Source organism: Oncorhynchus clarkii, chromosome 16, assembly GCF_045791955.1.
Source record: "Oncorhynchus clarkii lewisi isolate Uvic-CL-2024 chromosome 16, UVic_Ocla_1.0, whole genome shotgun sequence".
Lineage (NCBI taxonomy): Eukaryota > Metazoa > Chordata > Actinopteri > Salmoniformes > Salmonidae > Oncorhynchus > Oncorhynchus clarkii.
Genome location: NC_092162.1, coordinates 52,690,181 through 52,704,637, shown reverse-complemented (window position 1 = coordinate 52,704,637; position 14,457 = coordinate 52,690,181). Strand labels below are relative to the sequence as shown.

Sequence of the window (14,457 nt, the reverse complement as noted above, 5' to 3'; positions counted from 1 at the left end):
CCGGCCATATCATGATGAATAACCGCCTCATGTGACCACAGCCCCAGTCTGTCTGTCTCTCTCAGCATAGCATTCTCACATACAGACATTGGTGCTGCTAACTGAATGAATGGACTCTCATGTACCGTAGACCATCTTGCATCAAGCTACTGTATATCTGTGAAATGGATTGTTCTGCAGTATTTATGCCAGATTCAGTGAGAGGCGACAGGCTTCCATGCGCTTATAATCACAATATTCACTGATTATTACTGTTACTATTTTGTTAAATACGTTTCACTGAGGATAAATTGAGTGTAATGTCATGGAGATGCAGTATGATTACACAACCTGCACTGACCTCAGTACAGTGTACAGTTCAGTCCTGCTTTTCCTCTGCTCTTCTGCCATCTATTGTTGAATCATAGAATTCCACTCTGTTCTAATCTTGTGTTCACGTGCACATTGTAATGGAAGGGTTGATTTAGAAACCTCATCGCCACAGAATGATTTGTTCCTTTGTTATTCATTGGGGGTCCATTTTATTTATTTACTCTGTCATTTAGCCTGTAGTGAGCTACTCATAGGAAACTAGTCACCTGACTTTGTTTTTCTTCTCCAGAACGGTTTGAGGCCCCCAGACTGCAATGCCCCCAGCCAAAGAACAAGGACACTGACACCTGAGCCCCCCTGAACACCTAAGCCATTGGATTACAAGCCCTGAGGATCCCTCCAGAGAGAGGCTAGCTGGATAGAGAGCCTGATCCCTGCCACTATCTGGGTCTTCATCACCAGGATGTCACTCCTCAAGGACCATCACCTCCCAAACAGCCATTATCCTTTGGGGAATTGGCTCTATACTAAGGAATACTCCACCCAGCTGCTCTGTAGGAGGATGGGAAGGGGCCACAGTACTGTGACCCCGCAACACGCTAATGATGCTATCCTCTAGTCTGTGGGCTGTTGTGCTGCTGCCTGCTGGGGTTCGTAACAGACGTGGCCGTGGTGGCATGGTAGGATCCTTGATTCCGTAAACCTGTGCTCAGATTAAAAAACACACAGTCACACTCTCCTCTCATCTCTGAAAAAGAAAAGAGAAGAACAGGTTTTTCTGGTACTAAAGACCTCCTGTTTAATTTGTATGCTGAGAACTTAGGAGAGAAGAAGAAAAGACAATAAGGATGACTAGGTTGACAGAAGCTAGGAGGAAGTCTCCACAGTTTGCTCAGTTTTTTTCTCTACATTCCAGAATGGAAAAAGGCCCCGTTTTTTTTAATGCTGACTCGTTCCATTTCTTCCCCTCTTGCGATGTGTCTAAGAAGTGTATTGTGGATTTATGTTTCGGAAATGCATGGAACTTTATATCCAAGACCTTACACTGTTCACCATTTCAGTCACAGAGGCCATAAGACATTGGTTAATAATAATAATAATAAAAAATGAGAGTAAAAATGTATCCAAAAGAAGACGAGGAGGACACAACACTGAATCTGGCCATAGGATGGGAGAATCATCATTCGGGAGGTTTTGATTGCACCATGAGAGCCGAATGTGGCCAGGTTTGTTTTTTAGCCATTGCAAAGCCATTAATAAGAAAAAGCATCCCCAGAACGTTTGGGTTCCTGGTGTTTCTGAACCTTCCCACAACGTTTGGGTCTCTGGTGGTTGTTTTTTTTACAACTCAGTTTTTTGTTCTATTTCTGTATTTGCCTGATTTTCTGTTACAGGATAGTGGATTCGCCTTAATCATTCCATTCTTTTTTATTTAGAGTAAAGTTACATCTTATTTTTTTACTCCATGTTCTATCCATAAAGCTTATTTTAATTGCAGACTTTTTTATGTAATAATGATGTCCACTGGAACACTGGCTGCGAGATTAATTTATATTTTAGGATTTTGTTTCACTTTTAAATTTGTAATCCTTTATATTGTGTATTTTCTCATACATTTGTGTGTTTATGGTGTCCATAATCATTGATTACCTTATTTATTTCTGATTATTAATAATGAAAAAGCAATAGTATGTGGAAGAAAGTCTGTAAAGAGCACACTCTTGTGTCATTTTACAAATCGTTAGTCAGGAATGTGTTGCCTCTGTGCGATATTCTGCTATCACATCTTAACAGGGCCACACCTGGGTTGTATTCATTAGGCACCAAACAAAATAAAAAAAACTGACAAACAGGGAGGGACTACCTGAAATTGTCCAATAAGAAAAGCTTGTTTTTGTTTTCCGTTGCAAAACGTATTGCTACGGAATGCTCTAATAAATACAACCTTGTAAATCCAGTCTGGTAGTTTGGTACTGCCCAGTCAAGGCATTTCATATCTGCCCATTATGATACATGAGCACTGCAAGACAGCAGAGAGGCACTGAATACAAACCAGTGCAAATCACCATTGTATCTGACTTGAAGTAGTTTAGCATTCTTTTGTTGACTGTCATAATCATTGGGTTTTCATGTTTTCTGGCTTACTACAGACTTTTAACATCCAAAACACCATCACAGGGAAAGATAAACACCTTACAGACATGGAGTGCATATTGGCTATGTGTTTCAAACAGACTGAGGATGTTAGATTGGAGAGACACCTACTCTGCACACACTCACATATGGCTGCGGGCAACAGTGATGTATGAGTTGTGTGCGAGGTAGCAAAAGGTGTTTGGTGGATTAGACACTGAAGTGTATTTGCGACCAAACTGCAAACCCCAAAATGTTGACGATTGTCACGGAAACCTCTCAGGTCAGTGTTCTTCCTGCTGTTCTTTGCAGTGCAGCGTGTGTAGTAGTGTTACTGGTGATACGCTCAGACGCTAAAGGCCTACTGATGGGAGCCCAAACGTGATGTATATTCTCTCTTTCTCTTTCTGTGGTTGCTGGAATCAAGCATGCTCTGGCAAAACCTCAGTAACAGTCACTTCTGTATCGTTACGTTCCTGATGTTTGTATGTGTGTGAGTACTGTATGCGTGTGTTTCTCACCATCCTACTAAAAAACAAACCATTATCTGGCAAATAAAACAAGTGTGTGGTCGACGGCAACTTTTACATTTCAAACGTTCTATGCAATGAATCATATTTGGGTGAAGTAATAAGGAAGAAACGGAATACCACGATCATTGTCATGGCTGAGACAAATACTGCTTCCTTTCAGCAGTCCTGCTACAGAAATAGATTGACTTGTTTGTAAATAGCTACAATATGTGTACGTCAGGAATTTGATTCAATGTTTCTTTAAATTCTTTTTAGTGGCATGTTTCAGTCCCTTCACTGAAAATTGGAACCGGTTGCCAACTGGTTATCTACATAGGCACCCTAAAATGGCACACTATTCCAATTAGTGTACTATAGGCTGTCTATAGGGAATAAGGTGCCATTTTTTGATGCAGAATAGTGTCAATGAAGTCTGCCATCTTATTGCTTCAAGCATGGGTTGCTGGGTACAGCGAATGGTCTTGTACGTACAGTGCTGAAGACCCCATTTTTGTTGGACGGCCATGGATTCCAATACTTGGCTGCTAGTTTGTGCACTTGTTATTCCATAGAATAGAATGAAGCTGCTAGACTTAAGCCAATTATATGAAGAGATTAAATATATCATTTGTATAAATATGTAAAACAAATACTATATGATAAATATATATATAACACATATTTGAGAAATGACAGGCACTTTTCATGATCGAAGGGAATGACCTGGTGTGTGTACACTGCCACTACCTATTAACATACTATGATATTCAAGAAGTTTGAACGTTGATGGGAGGCTGCTTGTTTCCTTTCAGTGAGCCCACCAAAAACCATTGTAGGCTATACCCACTCACCATTCATTTAGCTTGAAAGGCTTTAGTGTGAAAATCCCTTAACCCACAACTCACTCAGTACAGTAACTGCTGTTTCAAGTATGGGCGATTATTTCAATGTAAAGTTATTTTTATAGCATACTTTAATGGAATATCTATACGCAAATATTATTGTATCATACAGATAGTCATTGGTACACTGGCGAAATCCCTATGAAGTTCATGGAATAGAATGATGATCATATCAATATTGTCCTACTGTTACAAAGGCCTCCTTACAGTAGATACGACTGGCATGGAAAGCACCTCACAGGTCGTTAGAACAAACTAGCGACAGATAAAGTCACTGTCAGTGACTGGATGATCAGATATGTAAATGAGATAGCGATAATAATGAAGTTGTAAAAAAAGAAAACAATCAATACTGATCAAAATCCAATTATGACTTGTTTGTGTTTGAAATAGTTTGTAACTGTGTTCAATCACTTTGCCTCAGGAAAGCACACACAAAATGCACCGTGGTGAAATTAAATGGGACGTTAATATGCATAGTAGTAAGGGCTTATTATTACAATACTGGTCAATCAAGAAAGCCATCTTATTACTGTCCCATCCAGTCCTACATCTACTCTGGATGGGCTTTGGACCACAGCATTTTGCCAGGGACAAATAAAACCCCCAAGTCTTTTTTTTTACGTCAACCAAAAATTGTGCTTTTAAAGTAGCATAGCAACTGAGACTATCTGCCCATGCTGTGGGTCCTTGTGGATGGCTATGCACAGCGAACAACAACAGGACATTACTATGGATGAACATAATAGGGTGACAGACAAGGGAATGCCGGACAAAAAGCGACAAAAAATCTTTCTCAACCATCAGGGAGCAGTCATCTTTCACCTTAGTGAAAAGTAACAAGTGCATGAGCTAATGCAGCATAAAGCCTCTCCTTACATCTGACAGGCAGGCAGGCATATTCACTGTAAATACCAGTCAGGGTCATAGACTGCTCTGTACAACATGTAAATGTCATGCTAAACACTATCACAGGCATGGAAAGCCACGCAGGCTGACCTTGCCAAACTTGTGCTTTTGTGAATAAAAATGACAAAAAAGCATTGTGTATGTGGCTGGCTTGTGCAGACTGTTTAATTAAAAACAAAACGTTGTATTCGGAAACATATTGGTCTGTGTAGAGTTTCTATACATGTTGTGTTTGTAAAACGAGAAGAAAAAACACCTTCCTCAAAAGGGATATCCTGGCTTCCATTAACTGGATGGAGGTTTGTAAAAAAGAAAATGTAATTGAAAAAAGCAACAGAAAATAAAGACAGAGACCCTAAATGAATAAGATGTTACATTCACTGTTGTAAGTGCAATGAGCTATACTTCATGTATCCATTTGAAAACCTTGTGTATGTTTCAGTGTATTCCTGTAAACAGTTGTAGTAGACTTGGTGCATCATGTCATGTAATGTGATGAATGAAATAATGACCTTACAATACATTTCAATCAGGAAAAGAATAAAAGAGAAATACAAAAAAAATACTGTTGTCTGTAGTAATCTTTCTAAAATTACAAGCAATACAGTCAGATCATTATAGTGAGCATTCTATAGCCCTGTTTATACCTGCCTCTTGACTTGCGTCCTTTGTCCTGATTGTGCCCATATTTTCAGACGGTGTAGATGATTAAAAGCTGCATTGTGATCAGATCTTCCTCGCCACCTCCGGAGGTAGTCAGGCACAATGGGCTATGTTTACGCAGGAAGCCAAATTCTGATATTTTTTTCACTAAGATCTGATGTGAAAAGATATGTGATTGGCCGAAAGACCAATTAGTGGAAATAATATCAGAATTGGGCTGCCTGCGTAAACACAGCCTAGACGGATCTGGACAGAAAAACCATTTAAATCATAATTATCCCACCTTCTAAAACCATTGACAGGTGGCACCAATGACATATGGCATTAATGTGTCAATTTTGGGGGGGGGGGGGGGAAGCTAGAAAATTAAAATAATTTGCATACAGGGAGGGGCCAGGAGATCTGGTCACAATGTAGACAGATATGAGGCGCATTTTAATACAATGTATAGACATATTTCTGTAAATGTGGACAGGATCAGGACAAAGGATGCATGTTAGCGGCAGGTATAAACAGGGCTTATGAGAGAACGCGTATCATGGTCACTGTTTCTGCTGCTTCTCCATAGACAAACGCACACACTGTCAGACTGAGCTGGTGGTGTACAGTTTAAATGCTACTGTATGGAGTGAGCTGTCATAAAAATCATACCGGTCATTGTTTTGAGAAAAGCTTTCCTTTCCTCCATACTTTACCACCATGATCATCATTTTTCATATGAAATGTAAAAAATAAGAATAAAAGGTCTTGATTCAAACCGTATCGCGGAAGATCCGTGTAAAAATGTAAACGTAATTTCCGATTGAGCCGACATACAGCGTTAACCCTGAATGCAGTATCCGCGAACATTGCCTTTCAATTTAAATCAAGCTAGAACGCAGGTTTCTTCTGCAACACAGATTGAATCCAGCCCTAAGTGAACTTCTAATTTGTGGTTTCTATGTTCAACAATATTTTCTTTAAGAAAAAAAGCATGTACAGTAGTTAAACTATATGATTTAATTAGATTTTTGACCCACTAAATGACCCAGAAATTACCCATTAAAACTTCCACCTTAAAATAAAACATCTGCAATAATGTTATCCCCAAAAGTTTGTTTAAATACTAATAAATCAATTGCACAAAATATGCTATTGGCTTGTGATTCTACTGTACTAAACATCTGAGACACAGGGCAGAAGAACATATATTTACATTGACAACCACACAGTCAAGAGGATTTTCTAAATGTTAAAAACACAACTTATATAAGCTATTATGAAAACACACACACAAAGCAAGATAAAAATCTACTTGTTTAATGTTGGTACATTCATCTTCAGATGCTAGTTAAATTAGCATTTGATGAAACAGTGATGAAGTGTGTAGATACAACCAGAAGCAGTGTGATCTGTTTTACATACATTTCCTGTACATACACATCTGCTGAGACCTAAACATTTCAAAGTGTTACTGACAATAAAGCAAAGCATAGAGATGGGTTTGAAAAACACATGTTATAAACATGACTGATAACTAAAAACATCTTAAATATGAAATGAAATGAAATACAGGTAAATCTGTTTACTTAGGGCTCTATTCAATTAGATCCGCTTTACCCAACATCCGAATCGCGGTTGTTTTGGCGGTGTTGGAGGTGGAACTGCGTGAGAACTGTCAGATCCCCAAGCGGCTCCTGCTTTATACCGAAAGCGGACCTTGCCATTGGCTGCATGGAGTCATATTAAAAGAAATCCCATGCAGCCTTGTTTACAAGTTCAAAACACTGGAATGTGAGATATAGCCTACACCTCGAATTAGGCTTATATAAATCGAAATTGTACTTTTTGTTAAATAAATTTCAATTTGAGTGTCATTATTTCTATATAGCCTACACGTTCTCATTCTGAATTTCTAACATGAGGGGGATGGGTGTGGCTTTGTGACAATGATCACAAGAGCAGCTGCTGAACGATTTGACAGCGCCAACGCAGTTACACCTCAGACACCACCAAAACATCCGCTATGTGGGTGTCGGCCATCGCCAGTTAACGCTTGGTCTGGCTGAATCTAGGCCTTACAAATTCAGGCACTAAGCATAACCATTGGGGAAAAAACTATCAGTCAAGATAAGACATGATCAAAGGCTTCTTGGTTTGTCATGTCTTTTTGCCACATTGTGTTGCCCATTTCTCCAACCACCAGCAATACCACAAAAACTAAGACATTTGTGAAAGCAATATTCAGTCAAGATCAAATTGATCTAAGCTGGGGATTCATCTTTATAATACTTTCTTACAGACTACCATGGTGATCCACAGACCAAATTCACACAATCACTTTGGGTTCATCTACAGTCAAACAAGCTGACAACACGGTCATATGTGGGTTTGGCTGCCGGTGACAAAACTAAAGTATGTGTATTACTAGCCATGTAAAGGTACGCCGAGACACTCAGAGCTATTGGTTGGATGCATAGATTTTGGCGATCATTTCAAATGCACAGTGTGGTTCAGGAGAGTAGGCCAGTTTGTAGTGCAGGGAATGAAGTGGATCCTGGGAAACCAAACTGAATCCCCATACGTTTGGATTCTCATGAAGAGTGAACAGCATTCCCAATGGTCAACATGGCATGTTTTACTAAACAGACACTAAAGTGGTTTGCTGCTTTTAAAAGACCTCCAGAGCAGAAGCACATTGGTTTACACTTTGACTCATGCATTTAGGCTTAATCTACAAGGCTTCAATGTAATGTTTACCACAGTACAATCAACTACACATTAATCCCCCAAAATATATTAGATTTGTTAAAAAATGATTTGATGCCAGTCTTTTATAAATAAGAACCTACACATAATGGCTGACCATTATAAAAGAGATTGGTGATGTAGGAGTGTGATTAGAAAGCTACAGAGTTCCTAACACAAGGAAGGCAACAACAAGGGAAGCTGATACTATTATACAATGACTTCTCCCGTATATCAGTTATAATCCCATCAATTCCAGATTCACTTTGAGCTGGTAGGACAGTTTTATGGTGATTAGCTAGCTATATTTGATAAAGTAGGTATTTACATACATGTATATCTTACATGCTTTATCATGTTACAATAGTCAATTCACTTAATCATAGCCAATGACTGAAGAGCAAACCACCCCGCACCAGTCATACCTGTAGTTAAAAGGAACCATATGGCTTCAGATTCTGTACAAACCACTAGAAATGTATACACACTCGCAAACAGACAAATTACTCTTCTTATAATCTTACTAACCGCAATTATTTTCATGACTCATGATTACTTTAACACTAAGTTGACTAACTAGATAAACAGTGGGAGCTGAATGTACTGTAGGCTACTGCCACAAAGCTAGGGGTCACTAACACTGTTAGCTAGCGAGCCAATAGCCATGCAGAAGCGTAAGAGAGGAATATTTTGTGCTGGGGGAATGACTAACTGACGGTCTGTATTCATAGACTGAGCACTGGCCAATGTGGATAGATACGTGTGTGATTGGCCTATACAGCAAATGGTCATTACTCTTATCTATGCATATAACTTACATTACGTGACAGGTAGTGAAGAGAAGCTCAACCTCTGGACGTATATAGGGGCAGTGGTATAAAGTACTTCAGTAAAAATACTTTAAAGTACTCCTTAAGTCATTTTTTGGGGTATCTGTACTTTACTATTTATATTTTTTACAACTTCTACTTCACTACATTCCTAAAGAAAATAATGTACATTTTACTCCATACATTTTCCCTGACACCTGAAAGTACTACATTGTGAATGACAGGAAAATGGTCCAATTCACACATTTATCAAGGAGAACATCCCTGGTCATCCCTACTGCCTTTGATATGGCTGACTCACTAAACACAAACGCATTGTTTGTAAATGATGTGTGAGTGTTGGAGTGTGCCCCTGGCTACCCATATTAAAAAAAGAAAATGGTGCCATCTGATTTGTTTAACATAAAGTATAAATAATTTCAAATTCTTTTGATACTTAAGTATATTTTAGCAATTACAATTACCTTTGATAGTTCAGTATATTTAAAACAATTACTTTGACTTTTACTCAAGTAGTATTTTACTGGGTGACTTTCACTTCAACTTGAGTCCTTTTCCATTAAGGTATCTTAACTTTTACTCAAGTATGACAATTGGGTACTTTTTCCAACACTGTATTAGGGGAGGCAAACCTGGTTGGAATAGTCCAGGTGTGCTTGGTTTATTTTGTCAGGCGCAATGGGACCAAAGGAATAGTCCCAAATGTGCAAACTCGCCATGTAAAGCAAGTTAAATCAAACTAAAATATTGGAAATATTTTAAATAGGTATTCGACCCAGGTCAGATAGGGAGGAAGGGGAGGGGTACCCACAAAGCACTCCTGTTCAGGAACAAAACACAGTCTCCTACAGTCTCAGTTCCTTTCTGCTTTCACCTTTGATGCCTCCAATGATCAAAGGCACATTCACATTCCTGATTTCACCGTTGACTGTTTGTTCCATAACTGTTAGAAGATGGGGGAGGGTTGTGTCAACAACACATAGTCTCTCCTTGTATAACACTTGTCTATCGCCAGTTCAGAGTTCCAATGGGAGACTGTGTGGTGCTTAGAACAGGAGAGTGTCAGGGGACTGGCAGGAGTGAAAGGGAGGCTGAGGGGACGTTGGTGGGTGTTCCCACGGAGACCACCTGGATCAGTAGATAACAGGGAGCTCAGAGTAATTTCTATCGAAGTAGCCCCCCGTGTAGAGCCAGTCCTGGGATGATGTGTAGGGGTTTGTGCCTGACTGGAACCATCTGGAAGACACGATAATGGTTATTATGGTTTACTTTAAATTATATAATACCATTGACCATTATGTTCTACAAGTATGTCATATGAATAAATACAAATCTTGAAATGTGAGGACACTCAGTTGTCACCTAGTGGACCATTCCTCCTCATCCTTGGAACGGTCTTTCCGAGCCAACCTCTGTTTCTCCTCCAGCCTCTCCTTTTCTCGACTGGCTTCATCTGCACATACAAGAACAGTGGATCTTAAATTACCTATTTTGTACTTAGATACACAACCTTAACACTAGTTTCTAATACTTTGGCTTTGTGGATATGTGGCACTGACATACTTAACACCTCTCAAAAAACAACAATGGAATCTGAACACAAAAAAAGACATGTGAATGTACCACCCCAAAGGAACGGTAGAGGGCAGCATCATGTAGGGTGTGAGGCTGTAATAGAAGAACTTCTATACCCATGTCTCCGTTCTCCATGGCTCTGATGTCGGGCCGCAGGCGGCAGTCTGTGGGGGCCAGGCGCTCCTGCATGCCAGGCTCCAGCTCATTCAGAGACATGGCAAAGTTAGTGAAGTTATACATCTGTAAAAATAACATTATACATAATTAATACCAAAATGTATGTGTGTGTGTAAGCTGTTGGGTTATACGCTAAGCTGTGTGTGTGTTACCTTAGCAGAGTGTTGGGGTCGTGATGATATCCTCCAGAGCAGGGTGCTGCCAGGGATCATAGCTACGGTCTCCTGGACCTCAGGCATGTCATCTGCATCATCGTTGTCTGCCCCATCAGGCTCCTCCTGCACACACACATATGCAAGTCTATATAAAACTAGCAATGCTTACAAAAATCTAATGAGAAGTGTATTTTCCTTCTGAATAAAGCAATAAAATCAGAAATGACTTCAGCAAGGGATACAGGGCATTATGAAAGTATTCAGACCCCTTGACCTTTCCCACATTTTGTTACGTTACAGCCTTTTTTTCTAAAATGGATTAAATAATTCCCCCCCCTTCATCAATCTATACACAATACCCCATAATGACAAAGCAACAACAGGTTTAGATATTTCTGAAAATGTTTTACAATTAAAAAAAACAGAAATACCTTAATTACATAAGTATTGCTATGAGACTTCCATTGATCATCCCTCAGATGTTTCTACAACTTGATTGGAGTCCACCTGTGGTAAATTCAATTGATTGGACATGATTTGGAAAGACAACACCTGTCTATATAAGGTCCCACAGTTGACAGTGCATGTCAAAGCAAAAACCAAGCCTTGAGGTCCGAGACAGGATTATGTCGAGGCACAGATCTGGGGAAGGGTACCAGAAAGCATCAAAGGTCCCCAAGAACACAGTGGCCTCCATCATTCTTAAATAGAATACTTCCTAGAGCCGCCCAGCTAAACTGAGCAATCGGGGGAGAAGGGCCTTGGTCAGGGAGGTGACCAAGAACCCGATAGTCACTGACAGAGCCCCAGAGTTCCACTGGAGTTGGGAGAACAACCAGGACAACCATTTCTGCAGAACTCCACCAATCAGGCCTTTATGGCACCTAAAGGACTCTCGGACCATGAGAAACAGGATTCTCTGGATTGATGAAACCAAAATTGAACTCTTTGGCCTGAGTGCCAAGCATCACGTCTGGAGGAAACCTGGCACCATCCCTACGGTGAAGCATGGTGGTGGTGGCAGCATCATGGAGTGGGGATGTTTTTCAGAGGCAGGGACTGGGAGACTAGTCGGGAATCGAGGGAAAGATGAACGGAACAAAGAGAGATCCTTGATGAAAACCTGCTCCAGAGCACTCAGACTGGGGAAAAGATTCACCTTCAAAAGGACAACGACCCTATGCACACAGCCAAGACAACGCAGGAGTGGCTTCGGGACAAGTCTCTGAATGTCCTTGAGTGGCACAGTCAGAGCCCGGACTTGAACCCGATCGAACATCTCTGGAGAGACCTGAAAATAGCTGTGCAGTGATGCTCTCCATTTAACCTGACAGAGCATGAGAGGATCTGCAGAGAATAATGGGGGAAACTCCCTATATACAGGTGTGCCAAGCTTACGGCATCATACCCAAGAAGACTCAAGGCTGTAATTGCAGCCAAAGGTGCTTCAAAGTACTGTGTAAAGGGTCTGAATACTTATGTAAATGTGATATCAGTTTATTTATAATACATTTGCAAACATTTCTTAATGTTTTTACGTTTTTATGCTTAGTTATAATGGTTTAATGTGTGTAGATTGAGGGGGAAAACAATTGAATCAATTTTAGAATAAGGCTGTAACGTAACAAAATTAGGAAAAGGTCAAGGGGTCTGAATACTTTCCCAATGCCCTGTATGTCTACTTCATGTACCATGAATATACCATATCCACTGTGAAATGAACTACACTTTACTGTTCTCACTGGTTACACACACACACACACACACTACTACTACTACTACAGAGACCTAGACTACTTGTCTCATTTTTACCTTGACATTACGTCATGGCATTCTGACAGAATCATCAGGAAATCAAAATCAGAGGACAGTTATCAAGAGAAGTCAATGTTGTATTACAATGAGTCAACAAACATTACAAACACACACAATATGTACACTACAAAGCCCAATCTGCTTCGAAAATATCTTTACTCTAGAAAAGGACACCCATATTGTGAGACACTGACTCACCTGACTCTTCGGTTTCTTCGAGTCTCCTTTCTTCTCAGCCTTCTTGTTGGCCTCGTATGTCTGGGGGTCAACGCTCCACATGCACTCAGTCCACTTCCCATAGATCACACAATGCTTCTTTTTACTGCCAGGGACAGAGAGGGGAGGAGACATCAGCAGCCAAATACTGCAGCACTGACAGAATGACGCCGTGTTATCATTGTGTGTCACCCACCAGGGGCGAGTTCAGTAGGTAGAAACGCTTCAAAACCATTTGACACGGGAAGGTACTACTCTATCCTGCAGACAAATGACCTAGTTGACGCATGGGTGGAATGTTGTTCAAACACGGTGTTTCTATTTTGATGATAATGGTGCCAGATTTTACCGGCTCCTAACCAACTGTGCTATTTTTTATTGTTCAGAAATGTGGTGGGTACTCTCTTTGTTGGCTGGACTTTATCCTGCTAACTGTTCCAAATGTCCCAACTGAATTTGGTAAAAGGGCTTTTATGTACTCTGCGCCATCGTCTTGGAACGCCTTACAAAATACTTTTAAACTGGAAGAACTTGTCCCGATTGGTATTTTTAAATCACTGATGAATGATCTTGAGACTGATTCCCTGACCTGTCAATGTTTTTAATTAGCTGTTTTTGATTTTGTTATACTCTTGTGAATTCTATGTTTTTTACTAGATTACTTGTAGTTTTTCATGTTGTTTGTCTGTAATTTTTGTAATGACTTGGTGCTGCCTATCTTGGCCAGGACGCTCTTGAAAAAGAGATTTTAAATCTAAATGAGCCCTTCCTGGTTAAATAAAGGTTAAATAAATAAATAAATAAATCAAACTAACAAAAACTTAAGCATTGTTTAAGTTATTTTGTCCCTAATTTAGCTATTAGCGTGAAGAAATGACGGAAATTCAGTGGGCCGTCGTCGGCGACTGGGTAAACCACCTTTACCATTCGTTCTATTGGTCAATGTGCAATCACTGGAAAATAAACTGGATGATATACGATCGAGATTATCCTACCAACGGGACGTTAAAAACTAATATCTTATGTTTCACCGAGTTGTGGCAGATAATATAGAGATGGCTGGGTTTTCTGTGCATTGGCAGGACAGAGCAGCTATGTCTGGTTTATGTCAGTAACAGCTGGGTGCAATGTCTAATATTAAAGTCTCGAGGTATTTCTCAAGTAAGAGTACCTCATGATAAGCTGTAGACCTCTATCCAGAGAGTTTTCATCTATATTATTCATAGCCATCTATTTACCACCACAAACCGATGCCGGCACTAAGAACGCACTCAACGAGCTGAGCTGTATAAGGCCAAAAGAAAACAAGAAAATGCTCATCCACTCCTAGCGGCTGGGGACTTGCCGGCAAACTTAAATCCGTTTTACCTGTGCGTCGCCCCACGGACCTCCCGGTCGCGGCCGTTTACGACAGAGCCTGGGCACGAACCCAGGGACTCTGATGGCACAGCTGGCGCTGCCCGTTTTACCTCATTTCTACTAGCATGTCACATGCAACCAGAAAAAAAATGAAAAAAATCAGCTCTAGACC

At 40.2% G+C, this 14,457-nt stretch overlaps 1 protein-coding gene across 11 annotated transcripts in view; it reads right to left on the bottom strand.

The window, feature by feature from the left end:
• Positions 1 to 6,714: 6,714 nt before the first annotated feature.
• Positions 6,715 to 14,457, bottom strand: part of LOC139368711 (oxysterol-binding protein-related protein 2-like) — a 37,983-nt gene continuing 30,240 nt past the window's right edge. For all 11 annotated transcript variants that reach the window (XM_071107983.1, XM_071107990.1, XM_071107988.1 and 8 more), the window contains 5 exons: positions 12,909 to 13,032; positions 10,893 to 11,018; positions 10,680 to 10,803; positions 10,351 to 10,441; positions 6,715 to 10,224 (listed from right to left, as the gene is read on the bottom strand). In XM_071107983.1, the coding sequence (XP_070964084.1) occupies positions 10,122 to 10,224; positions 10,351 to 10,441; positions 10,680 to 10,803; positions 10,893 to 11,018; positions 12,909 to 13,032 (568 nt within the window). In that variant the 3' untranslated portion in view covers positions 6,715 to 10,121. The remainder of the gene's footprint in view (positions 10,225 to 10,350; positions 10,442 to 10,679; positions 10,804 to 10,892; positions 11,019 to 12,908; positions 13,033 to 14,457) is intronic.